The sequence below is a fragment of the Abramis brama genome, assembly GCF_963993115.1.
Source record: "Abramis brama genome assembly, chromosome: 17".
Classification (NCBI taxonomy): Eukaryota; Metazoa; Chordata; class Actinopteri; order Cypriniformes; family Leuciscidae; genus Abramis; species Abramis brama.
The window spans coordinates 7,158,075-7,172,657 of NC_139979.1; the positions used below are offsets into that span (position 1 = coordinate 7,158,075).

The 14,583-nt window shown below is 35.9% G+C and overlaps 1 protein-coding gene across 7 annotated transcripts in view; it reads left to right on the forward strand.

Annotated features, from left to right (window-relative positions):
• The window catches only part of oxr1a (oxidation resistance 1a), a gene marked incomplete at its 5' end in the record, with an annotated part of 155,054 nt that overhangs the window by 84,947 nt on the left and 55,524 nt on the right, over positions 1-14,583 (forward strand). For 2 of the 7 annotated variants that reach the window (XM_084088231.1, XM_084088234.1), the window contains one exon: positions 4,185-4,505. The exons of the other annotated variants lie outside the window; for them this stretch is intronic. In XM_084088231.1, coding sequence (XP_083944357.1) covers positions 4,367-4,505 — 139 coding nt within the window. Of the gene's footprint in view, positions 1-4,184; positions 4,506-14,583 lie in introns of those variants that run through there. 7 annotated transcript variants of the gene reach the window in all.

A 14,583-nucleotide genomic window follows, 5' to 3' on the forward strand; every position in this document is an offset into this window, starting at 1 on the left:
ATTCAGGCATTGAATGTCATACATCCATATCCTGTATTTTATCTCCACATTCACAATCTCTATACAATTCCTTCCTCTGCTCCACATTTTGTGTCATAAATAACATTTCACTTTATCTTTTATCACAAATACAGCTGTTGTTCGGGAGACAGTCCGTCTGCCGTAATCTGATTGTATTTAGTGCTCATTCATTACAGCAGCAGAGCTTCACTGCCTTCTCTATTAACTGCATCTGCCCAGCCGGACTGAGTTTTTGCTCCATTTGTGTCTGTCTAATTGGGCCTGTAAACTGTGAGGCTAAGGGTAATGTGCAGATGTTCATCCTTGTGTTGATGTGCTGTGTGTGCGTGCATGTGTGTGTGCGTGTGTGGTGTCTGGACACATTCAATGTAGAGATGGCAGTTCTGGTAGTGGTTTAGTAATGAGATCCATCTCGACAACAGCACATGCAAAAAAAGATTTTCAGGTACTTTTCATCTATATCATCTCTTCCAACCTGATCTCACAGGAAATCCTAACTATGTTAACTTATGAGGTAGAAATATGGTATGAACAACTTTACGTCTTGTGCTTCATATTTTTATTTTGATGGGTTTATGTGGAAAATATTCCACATATGTGGCAGCAAAAGCGGTTTCAATTCACAGGGCTCAGAACAAATTGTTGTTGGTGGGTTCCTGCTCCCATAGGCTTAAATGAGTAGGATGTACCAATACCATAGAGGACCATAGAAGGCTCCCTGACAAAAGCAGTTTGAAGATGTTTGAGTCTTAAATATTTGTCTTTGCACGTCTCTTACATCAGCGAGGATCAGACTGTTCTTCCAATTTAATTTAAGCCTTATGTTACAGTTCCTAATGAATTTACTGGCAGACTGGCAAGTATCTCCATTTAATTTACTCATCAAAGGCAATTTTTCTTGCATTTGGTGCTGGGTGAGTGTTCATTTTAGACTCTTGTTGACTGCATTCAATAATTAGGGACCTATAAAGTGTTATTGGTTACAGTGATGATGCGCATGCGTATACACACTCATCGGCCAGTACACCTTGCTAGTATGACCCTCTTTTGCCTTCAGAACTGCCTTAATTCTTTGTGGCATAAATTCAACAAGATGCTGGAAACATTCCTCAGAGATTTTGGTCCATATTGACATGAGAGCATCACGCAGTTGCTGAAGATTTGTCGGCTGCTCAATCATGATGCAAATCACCTGTTCCACCCCATCCCAAAGCTGCTCTATTGGATTGAGATCTGGTGACTCTAGATGCCATTTGAGGATAATGAACTCCATTGTCATGTTCAAGAAATTAGTTTGAGATTATTTAAGCATTGTGACATTATTCTGCTGGAAGTAGCCATGATCAGAAGAAATACTCAGGTAGGCTGTGGTGTTTAAACGATGCTCAATTCGTACTAAGGTGCCTAAAGTGTGCCAACAAAATATTTCCCACAACACCACCACCACCAGCAGCCTGAGCCCAACCATGGATCCATGCATAAGGAAAAATCCTTCCTTATTCTCATTTGGAACGTTTGATGAATCACTATAAATATCCAATGGAGAACAACTGAACTAATTCAGTGTGCTCCTTATTATTTCCCCAGACTCTCTTCAATTGAAATAGAAGAAGGCGTCCAATGAACACTGTGTGCAATGAGAGAGGAATATCGGATGGGAGGGAAGTCCTGCTTTAATCACCCTCAACTAATAGGGCTTATTTTATTTCTCGTCTGTGAAATGAGAATGATAGATCTTTCATAAGGACGATCAAATTAAACTGTTCTTTAATTACAGCTGAGCTTGTGGAGAACATCAAATCAATAGGATGTTTCTGTATCTGTGTTGAGTCCAGCAGAACCTCTTATTATACAAGAAATAAATTAATGGCATGCTGGTTTTTGAACTGCCATCCAATTACAGCATAACAAGGGCTCTTTTCTAGCTTCTGTGTGCCCTTAAAGGGATAGTTCACCAAAAAATGAAACATCCTATTTTCAGTGGAATATAAATATAATTTTTGGGGATTTTTTTTTTCTACTAAAAAAAAAAGAAGACGACCAAAACAAACTGTAAGAGTAGCCCATACAAATTGAGCACTTTATTCCAAGTGTTCTGAAGCCATACAACAGCTTTGTGTGAGAAACGGAAAGAAATTTAGATTCTTACTCATGGAATAATAGCCTATTCTAAATTTCTCTTTTAGAGATCCACAGGGAAAAAAGTAACCACTTAGAATGACATGAGGCTGAGTAAATAGAGAATTTTCATTTCGGGCAGTGTTGTTATTGTTCACTAAAACTGTTAACAAACTGTTTTCAGTAATTGAAATAAAGCTGAAATAAATTATACATATTACATGAAAAAAAAAAAAAAAAAAAAAAAGCAAATGTTGCTTTGGCAACTAAGTAAGTTGAAGTACTAAAATGACTAAAACTAAAATCAAAAAAAAAAAAAAAAAAAAAAAAATTAAACTAATAAAAATGACACAAGCACATTAGCCTACTAAAAACTAAAATGAAAACTGAAAATATAAAAAATAAAAGCTAGTTCAAAATATTAACACTACTAAAATAACACTGATAGGGTTAATTACTCCACAGTTCCTGCACTAAACAGACCAATTAGAGGAATGATAAAATACCAGGTGAGGATGCATGATGAAGTTTCATCCGTCAGATGCACCTTTATTGTGCTGTTTTCCTCTAATAACAGTTGTTTTGGCTTGGTGTCAGAACTTTCTGGCTTCAGTGTTACTCAGATGATGACTTTTATCAGCAGTGGTTTTTATGCATGTCATCTTTGTTGCTAACCCAGCTGGGCTAAACGTGGCACAAATCTAGCAGGGTGCAACATTATGGCTGACCAGCAGATGGAGTTTCACTCATGTCCTTTTTTGGGGATTTTGGGATCTGTGTAAATTTGGCCTGAGAGGCACATTTCATTTGTCACCCTTTGGGATGTAATTAACTTGATGAATTAAAAAGACACTGAACAATCTTTGCAATTAGCAGTGGCTCTCATATCATCAGATGAGCTGTATAGATGTTGTTGGGGAGGTGGAGATACAAATCCGTTTCCCTGCAAGCTGTTTTCATCAAGTTAAAATATAATTGTGACTCTCTGCATAATTACAGCATGTTTGCCTAATTTACCCCCTCTGAATTCAAGGTTTACTGTTATTTTGGGATGCTGAGATAGGCGATCATGTGATAGCAGTGTGTCATGCTATGTAACCACCTTCAAAAGTGTGCCTGAGGCATGGTAAAATCATACAGCATGCCATGATCATCTGGGACTGGGAAAAAAGTGTTTTAAGTAGGGCTAAGGCACAACACTTTTCACAATTTACTGCTTCAAAACAGCATTTAAATTAATTTAAATAAATAAAAATGTAAACCTCACAAAAATATATTAGTTTTGAAGTAGTTTGATATAGTCTGATATAGTCTGATAAAGTAGTTTGATATAGTCTGATATACTAGTTTGATATATAGTTTGATATATATCAAACTAGTTTGAAGTAGTTTGATATATATCAATTATTTCTATATTCAAATAAGATCTATTTTACAGTTTATTTTACATGGTACTCCAACAAGTAACTTCAAAGACAATATTAGTGTCCACTGTATTAAAATATTACCAGGTCAATCATGCACGATTGGGTAGGCTATACAGTGTTTTTGTACCGTACAGGCTACTATCTAGTAACTAGTTTATATTATGTTTGTTGTTTAGGACCAATTTACGAACACAAAAATCCTCGTAAAACTAGCCAATAAACAAAACACTAAAAAATGCTGTGTTATTTCATCACACGTTTGGGTAAAATATGGACAAACCCATCCGTTGGGTTTAAAATTTGAATTTAATTTAATTTAATTTATTATTATTATTAGATTTTAGAGTAGAGTATTAGAGTTTTAGAGTATTTTTAGAGTGGGACATAAACTCAAAACACGAATTTGGTATTACCTTGAAACTGTGCGATATTTTTTCAAATAAATGTTTCGTTCATTTTTTCCCCTCATGTGTTTCACTGTATACTGCTACCGACGCGACGCGTCTATCGCGCTTAAAACCCTGACGTCGCAGCCAGTCGACCAATCAAAGTCTTTGTTTACGTCAGCATTCCATCACTCGCAGACAGTAGAGATGAGCGTTCTGGTAGCGTCGCGTCACGTTGCTCGCGCTAATAACGGCGACAAGTTCAGCAGGCGCAGGCAGTGGCTGTCAGTCAGTTTCAGTTCCTGATTCTGCTCTCGTGTTTCTACTGTCAGCTCTGGGCAGATAGCTCGGCGTTATTACGTTGTTTTTTTATTACTTTTTAAATGTTTTAAATGCTTTGGGGAAGATCTGAATATGGATTATATTCAGTCGTTCAGAGACGCGATCGCTGGTAAAATCTGGCCTGTTGCCGAAGCTCTGAGAGAAGTTCAGTTTAAAGACTATTCTGATGCAGAAACGCCAATGGAGAACGCGCCTGAAACACACTCTGCAGGTATTAGTTTTGTGTACTTCTCAAAAGTTTTACAAACTTGTTGAAACGCAGTTGGTGTGCGCCTGTAAACATTGACAGCGCAACATGGCTGCAGTACAGTGAGTTACATGTCAGCTGTCCTCCTGTGTATTTTGCATTGGATTTGACTGTTTAACTTTTACGAGGAAGAGTTAAGAGTTTATGTCCCGACCTTGCAATGCACGTAGATGCATTTACTATTGTAATTTAAAGTTTATTACTACATTGTTGTTCAGGTGTTGTTTGACTCTGACATATGCAGGGCTCCTGTGGTCATACAAATGTGGAGATACATACAGAAGCGGTCTAATGAATATGTTTGTCTTAGTTAACATGAACTAACAATTAACAATGCATACAACATTTATTAACCTTGATGTTAATCTAAACATTTACTAATACATTTTTAACATCAAAAGTTGTTAACATTAGTTAATGCACTGTGAACTTGCATGAACATGAACATTTTCAAGTAGCATTAACAGGTATATTGCTCATGTTAGGTCAGGTTAGTTTATGCATTAACTAATGTTAACAAATGAGACCTTATTGTAAAGTGTTGCCGAAATGCCGAAATTCATTTTTAATGTTTCACGGATAAAAGAAAGTCATAGGTATTTGGAATAACGTTAAGATTGATTAATTTTCATTGATTTAAAAAAATATAGGCTATATATTATAATCATGATGCAATTGGTGAATCAATGGAAATCCATTGGTCAAAAACTGTGGGAACTCCTCATATTGTATCAACACTGATAGGTTCAGACGTCTCCAACCTAGAAATAGTTTGTGTTTGTGTTCTGTGAACCCTACATCAACAGCTCACTCAGTGTTCAGTATCCGTGTCACAGTGGGAGTTAGGTTAATTGCAGGGACTAATTAGGCCTGATGGCATGTGCTGTATGGCAGTACCATATATATATATATATTTTTTTAAATGCATTTGCAATGCTGCATTTATTTGATAAACATACAATAATATTGTGAAATATTATTACAATTTAAAATAACTGTTTTCTATTTTATTATATTTTGAAGTGTAATTTATTCCTGTGATGCAAAGCTGAATTTTCAGCAGTCATTATTACTCCAGTCTTCAGTGGCACATGATCCATCTGAAATTCAAGACTCATTGTTGTGCTGCGTAATATTTTTGTGGAAACCGTGATGCATCTTTTTCAGGGTTCTTTGGTGAAGAAAGTTCAAAAGAACAGCATTTATGTAACAATGTGAAAGTCCCTAACTCCCACGTGTCCTTGCTGAATAAAAGTATTAATTTATTTTCTTTTTTAATTACTGACACCAAATTTTTGAATCGTAGTGTATATAAGTAAACACATTTTTGTTGAATTTCTAGAACTGTCTTGTCTTATATATATAGAATGTTGTTGACATAAGATTCAGGGCTCCAGACTTACTAGGAGCACTGTAGCCCCCTTACTGAAAATTTTAGGAGCACAAGCCTTGAATGCAATTATTCACATTTAGAGCTTTGAAGTGCTGGATAAAGTTGTGTGAAGCACTTGAAAGTCCTTGAAAAGTACTTGAATTTCACTGTCAAAAGGTTGTACAAACCTTGAAATTAATGCCACAATACCATGATTACAGTTAGTGTTCCTACATTAAATCCATGGTAAATGTTGGCAATTTGTGGACTGAAAAGCCTTCTATAATTTATCTTAAAAAGCCTGCAATAAAAATGGCAGCTCTTGGCAGTTGGGCAACGTGGTGGGCGCACCAGTGTGACCTCTAACACAATTTTGTCACACCGGCAGGACAAAAAGGTCACTCATCTCTAGAACAAAGAAGAGTAAAATACAAGGACTTGACTGCTGTGAAGTTGACAGAGTCCAGGAAACAGCATTGCACCATCGGTTGGCCTCAACCTTCAGTTGTAAGACACAGCAAACAATGCTGTTTGACATCTATATTGCTTCCTATTTGACTCTCATCAAAGCAGTGCAACACTAAGCCTATTTGGATAAATGGATTTTTTTTTAAAAGAGGCCAAAATTTACCTTTTCCTTGTGTAAAGAGCATCTAACTGTAGGAAATCACTTTTCTGGATTGCTTAACACTTAAAATGAAGCACTGCTCAAGGTACAATAGGGTTAAACAAATACTTCCATTTTGCATTTTTTTTTTTTTAATAGTGTTGGAATTTCAGAAGTCAAATTATTTGTAAATCTGCATGCAGTTCCAAAACAATTAAATAATGGCACCGTTTTCTTATGCGCCTCTGGCCCCTCATTACGTGAGATGGACCGGTCTAAAGGATGAGTGGGACGCACTGATGCCGTGCTGGAAGCACAGGGAGTCCATTAGCATACATCTGCACTGGCTTTAGAAGGACGTGGGAGGCACAAGACACGTCCTGCTTTTCTCTAGATCACCCCCAAAGATGAATGAGGTGTGTGGGTGTGTTTTCATTACTGAGTTAAGACTAATTCCTTGGTGCATTAGGCAGTAGTCTATATGCTGTGCCAACCCAAGAGGTCATAATTGGATGCCAAAGCAGGTAGAACTAAAGCTAGCATGGCATGACTGCTTGTGTGCTGGCCAAGCGCTTTATCTGTAAAACTGCCTTTCTAACTACCTGTGCTAGGGCTAGAGTGGTATTGTAAGCCCGTTTATCAGTCCAATGGCGGTTTTCCAATAATACGGGTGAAGGTCTTTGCTCGTTACTGTCTTTCCTTTTACGCAACACAACAAGATTAAATGAAATAGCCTACATTTTCTCATATGTATTACCTCGTTATTTCATCTGACTCCATAAATGAAAAAGGTTTTAGTGATATCTGAGCATCATTAAAAATGAGCGGATGTTTGATTATTATTTTTAACTCTTTAATTATATTTTACCCTTTCCAGAGTAGGAAACTATGTCGCTCAGAGGTCCTCACGTCTTCTGTTTAACGCGGCTCTCATGTTCACAAGCTCATGAGTTTTGGTCACCAAACAGAGGTAATAGCTATATACCTGAGATCGGTCACATTCACGTTTACACAATCAAAGATACTTTGGTATAGCCCCCATGGAATTGCATACACTTGAATTTAACTTAACGTTTACTTCAGTAAAGGTATGGCCACTATTACAGATATAAGCTGACCAACATTACTTCTCTATAATAGTTTTGGATTGGCCATGCTGTGGTTTCCCACATACACTTATCTATATTAACACTCAATTAAAACAGAGGTAAGACACACCCAAATTTAGATTGGTCAAGCAGCATTTGCTGTTCTAAACGGAAATTCACTTCTTGTCTTTGCAAACCACACTTAAAAACCACACTTAAATTGATGCCAAATATTAGTCGTCACTAATCTAATGCAAAACATTCGGTAACATACAAATCCGTTTAATCTACTTGGGAAAACAATTTCAGAGTCAATCGGATTAAAATCAAATGTAACTATTTATTATGGTATTATTTATTATGTATCATGCCAATTTCATAATCAGTTCAAAGATAATACAAAACATCAAATGCTCTGGAATAAAGAGAGAAGATGCGAACCTGACATTATAAAATACATGATGTGAAGTGTTTTGCATATACTCAGCATCACATGCTGATTTGAGTTACAAATCGCCCCGAGCCTTCTTCAGCATCTCCCTAAATACTCAGACCAAGTCATAAACCTCTTTTCAAATGTAAACATTTTCTAACAGTGGGAATTTGCATTCAGAGTTTACATCTTTTGGGAGCAGGATGCCATTTGCCTGGATGACGCACCCTCCTCTGTGTGCCAGATATCTCTAAACTCTTAAATACCTTATTACCTTTTGGTTTACTACTTTTGGAATGAGACCTTTGTACCAGTCGCACTGAGACATTTCAAATGATACCAAACGCAGGGCTCGACATTAAGGCTTGTCCGCTTGTCCGGGACAAGTGGATTTTTTTGTAGGACAAGTGGAAGAGAAAATTAGTTGTCCCACTGGACAAGTTAAATTTCAAACAAAATAAAATGCCATGTTACTTCACGTTATGTGCCACTCGCTCGCATAGCTGCCAGATTCAAACTGTGCTTTCGCGCGTTGGCTGGCGCTGAGCCAGCGTCGCAGAGCCACTCACTTACACGTATTTGAGAATCGGAATATCAGACAGGCTAGTTGATGACATGGTAAGCAAATTTGTGAATATTTTGAATAAAAAAGGAAAAGCGAAATAAAAGCGACACATCTGTCATCATACAGTATTATTGTGGCTGCGGTGTATCGCGTGACGCGTCGCCATGGAAACATTAAAGGGAACGTTCGCCGTGAAAAAACTCACTCTGGGGGTGGGGGTGTCAGAATATTTTAAACTTACGCGTGAAAGGGTTAAAGAAAAGATTGAAAATAAATATTTGTGTGTGCTGTAAAGTGGTTAGAAAAATAAATAAATCGGAATCGGCTTAAAGGACAATTCCAGTGAAAAATGAACCTAGGGGTATTTAACACATGGTTACCGAGTCGATCGTTCCCTGCGATGCGTTTTCATGAAAATCGAATGTATAGAGTTTTATCTTTAAATTCTGCATTAGCAAAACACAAAAAAATAAATGATACAATTATAAATCTTTACCCGGACAAGTGACTTTTGTGCATGGACAAGTAAAACATAAATTTACTTGTCCGAAGGACAAGTGCCTCAAAAAGTTAATGTCAAGCCCTGCCAAACGTGTGTAATACTGTATGATAATTATTCACATTAAACCATATAGATTCTAGGGTGAATTTTGGTGATCTCAGCATGAGAGAGAAGGAATGGGGGATGAAGAGATGTAGATTAGGATGATTCTGAGGTGAGACTTGCGTCTCGAATGGTGCACAAGTGAGTTCAAATGTTAATTTTCTTTGTTCTCTCAGAGTTGCCCCCTCTTCCAGTTTTTCCAGTCTTACAGTATCAAAATCTTGTTTTATGGTATGATATGAGTATTTTATATTATGAAAGTGCTATTTATTTTTATTAATAGTCATTAGGATGTATTTTAGCCTTTTTAATTATTTTTAATAATTACATAATGTATGAAAGCAGTGCATTAATCAACAGACCATGGATTATTCAAAGAGACCATATATATGTATAAGTAAATTAAAATATATTTAATAAATTGATATATATTATACATGTATATAATACATTAATAAATATAAATCAACTAAAATAAAAATATTGTTTGTTGTATTGTTAATAATCCAGTGAATTAAATACTTCAATGAATCAGTAACAAATGAAAGGTAATCTCATTTGATTATTTTTTCTTTTGTTTGGATCTTGGATGCTAACCAAAAGGAAAATGAAACATTAGCATTGACTCCATGGACGTTACCTTTGAACTTCATTGATTGCTCGAAAGCGTTGCGGCCCCAGTGGTGTTTATTTTGCTCTTTGTCTAGACTAAATGCTAAAGTAGCAGGGATGGTTGACGCTTAGCGTATCAAACTTTGCCCTCTATTCAATAACCTTTTAAATTCTGACTAAGCATCCAGGCCCAGTGTGTGTCAAGGCAGGGGGAGCTGTTTACCTGCAGCACAGCGGCTGATCTTTCAACTCCAGCCTGCGTCTGGGTCTCTTTTTTTCCCTTGACCTGCATTATTTGTCCTGCTTTCCCGATGGTGGATATGGATTTAGCACTAAGGCTGCCACATGCAGTAAGATGAAGAATGGTTAAAGCATCTCTGCTGAAGGGAAGTGTTGAGCTAGACGTCACATCTCATCCCAATGTGCTCTTTAGTCATGCCGATAAATTTGAGACTCTAGACTCATTCTTTATTTGTGCCTCGTGTGTCATATAGGTCATGTCTTAGAAATCATGCATCATACCTCCCACAAGAAAATCTGGAACACAATGGGTATGTTTCAAATAATGTACTACTATCATACTTTTATACCATTTTATAGTGTGCTGAAGAATATATATATATATATACAGTGCAACATATATGTGCTACGAATGAGACCGAGCTGCTTGTTTGTTTGAAGTGAGCATTTGTTGTGTGCTTGTTTGTGTGTGAGGTTAATAGGGCTGCACGATTAACCAAAATGAAACCAAAATCACGGTCAAAATTGGCTTAGTGACTCAAATAGCGTTAAAAAGCTTTTTTTCTTTTAGGCTAGAACAGCCAATTCTATGGGAACGGAAGCTTTCAATAGCAACTGCATTGACTCATTCATTAGAAGTGTACCGTCTTTGTATATATCTGTAGTCTTTGATGCCTTTGTCCAGGGATTTCCTGGAACGTCATAAGTTTTATGACTTCTATGAGTCTTACTTGTGGACTTTCAGTGCGAGGGTGCCCTCCTGCTACAAGTATGAACGAAACAGACATTACATTACATGTGTGTACTCACTAATGCTCACAAAAATAGGAAAAATACATACTTCTCTCTAAAGAAATTTTAATCCATACGTTTTTCTCCAGTGTAGAGAAGTGTACAGGAGTTTTTTTTCACACAGTGGATGAATAAGACTTCCTGACATAAGTTAAGAAATTAGTCACACATTTAATGTTACACAAGAGTTGTTACATTCCTGTGGTCTGCCAATTTTTGCAAATAAAAACAATGTGTGAAAACGTTTCCTGTTAACGATAGGTTATAGGTAAGGTTATAAGGTTTTTCTGCAAAGGGACTGATGGTGACATTTGCCTTTAGGCTCAGGTACATTTACATTCATTTAAATGTTGATTAATGTGCATTGTCCCTCTTTAAATAAATAAATAAGAAATCAATTTACAAATATTATTTAAAAAGCACATGAAAAGATGACATGCATGGGGACAAAAAATAAATCCCTGAATTTTTTTTTTTAATGAACATTTAAATTAATCATCCAATTCATGTTACACAAACTTATCATTAAAAACAAGATAACTTGATGCCATTAGCTAAACTGAAGCTGAGCAATGAATAACATCATTGTATGCTGTTTTATGTACTATGCAGTAGATACTGTATTATACAGTACTCAAGTGTTTCAAACAAAGCCATTGCCTGTTTCCTGAAGTTTTAGTATTATCTTTCCTTGACAAAATACTTTAAATATTATTCTTTCAACAAATCTCGTTGTTCAATTCATTATTCAACCTACCAACCCTGCATTTCTCTGGCGCTCATATTAAGAGCAGAGTTGAACTTGCAACAACAGAAAGAGGCAGACTTTAGCCACTGCTTTATTTGATTTGCAAACTAAATAGTGCTCACTAAAGCAATAACCGAGTGGATGGAAGGATCTTGCTGCGATTAGTCACCCTGGAGTGAGTGCTAATGAGAGGCTCTGGTGCGGGTGACTCACACAGAGCCACTGACAGGATCGGGGTTTGATTAATTGACCTGGAGTGGGTGTTAATGAGGGAAAGGAACAGGCCGTGTGGAGTTCAGCATCTCCCCTGACACAGCATTCAAACTGCAGATCTAGCAAACACACACACACACACCAGCTACTGTGACAGTCTGGGCCGTGACTGCCGGGGTGTTTGAGTTGTTCGGTTCAGTGAGCAACTTCGCCATGTTTTTCCCATGGCTGTTATTTCTCCTTGTGCTAAAGGGGTCATATGATGAAACAGGAGTTTTATTGTACTTTTGAACTAAAACAGTCTGATGTACCAGACAGACAGACTAGCATTAAAACTAAGCTGCAAAAACAGCTGATTCAGGAATCATCACAACTAACAGTAACACATGACCGGCTACGTTTAGTCATTACACCCATATTCTGTACTTTTTGCTGTAGCTAAAAAGACATGAAAAAAGAGGGACATTTTTTTATATAGTCTAATTAGACAGTGTTTATTTAGCATGTAAGGGGAGGTTCCAATAAAATATAAATATTTATATATAAAGTGTGTGTGTGTGTATATATATATATATATATATATATATATATATATATATATATATATATATATATATATATATATAGTAAACATAATTAAATAATTACATTTATGTATACCTTTATACAGGTCTATACATGTTGTATCAACTTTTTAATTTTATATTAATTTGTTTTTAAGATTAATTCAAAATGAATAGGGCTTACAAATAATGCACCCACAGTCTGAATGTTAACAGTAATGGTGGTTATATATATATATATATATATATATATATATATATATATATACAGTGCAATGCATAAGTTAATACACCCATGCTAAAGTTGACTAAAAAGAGGAATAAAAAATCATATTTTGGAAATTGAACTTAATGCCTTAATTTAAAAAATTAGGAAAAATCCAACCTTTTAGGACACCAATTTTCTTTGTGAATGAATAATGTATTGTAAATAAATAAATGTTCTTCCTTAAAATACATGGTGCATAAGTGTGTACACCCCTATGTTAAATTCCCATAGAGGCAGGCAGATTTTTATTTTTAAGTATTTTTTTTAAATTAATTTTTAGGATACTATGCATCCTGATAAAGTTCCCTTGGCCTTTGGAATTAAAATAGCCCCACATCATCACATAGCCTTCACCATACCTAGAGATTGGCATGGGGTACTTTCCATAAGATCATCTCTCAATGCAAATCAAACTAGCTTTTAGGCTAACTGAAATAAAACCATGCCAATCTCTAGGGGCTATTTTAATTCCAAAGGCCAAGGGAACTTTATCAGGATGCATAGTATCCTAAAAATTAATAAATAAAAAATACTTAAAAATAAAAATCTGCCTGCCTCTATGGGAATTTAACATAGGGGTGTACACACTTAAGCACCATGTATTTTAAGGAAGAACATTTATTTATTTACGATACATTATTCATTCACAAAGAAAATTGGTGTCCTAAAAGGTTGGATTTTTCCTAATTTTTTAAATTAAGGCATTAAGTTCAATTTCCAAAATATGATTTTTTATTCCTCTTTTTAGTCAACTTTAGCATGGGTGTATTCACTTATGCATTGCACTGTATATATATATATATATATATATATATATATATATATATATACAGTATACTGTAGAAGTCTTAAAATAAATAAAAAATGGTCATTCAAAACTAAATTATTACTTTTTCCTGCAGAAAAACTCTGAAAGTCCCGAATAAATCCTCTAAAGGAAAGAAAATAATAATCAATTTGTTGAATGAAGACAGTGATGAAATGAAAAGCATGTGTCAACTTTTCCTCACAGTCATGCGAAAGTGCCGTCCCTGTGATTGCACAAAAGTTAAGTTTCCTGCTTAACGCTGGGCAGATGTTTTCATTAGCATTAGTCAAAAATCAGATTAGACTAATCCTGTGATTATATTACATAGTGTGTTTAGATGTAAATACACGACACGGACACTGTTATGGACCCTCATATTAATAAGATGCATGAGCTTTGTGGGGCGTCTTAGCATTACTGTGTGGAGAAAGAATGAACTGAAGACTGACAGTTACATAGAGTATGAGCAAAAGCATTAAATATCATGCTAATTTATTACATGCATGTATACTTTACAGTCAGAAAAGCGTGTCATATAGCTTATAATAGGCTGGACAGTGTGACGTTTGCCGGTAGCTATTCACAAAAGAGCTCTTTCATGCCTGGAGTCGACAGTTTCTAGAATCTGTGTTCGTTCTGTATCTGGATGTCAAACACAGCTTTACTTAAAGAGTCTGTCAAGTGTTATATAAGTCGAGTCATCCTCTGAAGTGAACGCTGTCACACCATTGTATTTATTTAAATGTTTGTTTGTCTCTTTATCGGTGAGGATGCTTTGTTTGGTACAGGTCTCTGTTGACACATAAGGAATATCACTCAAAAATAAAAATACTGCCAAATATTTACTCACCCTGATGTCCTGTTTTATTTCCTCTTTTTGTGTTTGGAAAAAGTAACTGCATAGATTTGGAGTGACATGACAGTGAGTAAATAATAAAATGCAGAATGCTCATTTTTGAGTGAACTATTCTTTTAAGACTGATGATGGAATAGTGAATCAGATTGCTTGTTCATTGTCTCCCCACAGCCATAGTCATCTCATTCCAGCACATTGGGGTGTGTGTGTTTGTGTGATTGTGTGTGTGTGTGCCACCTGCTTATTATGATGGGGCACTTGTTTCCAGCACCA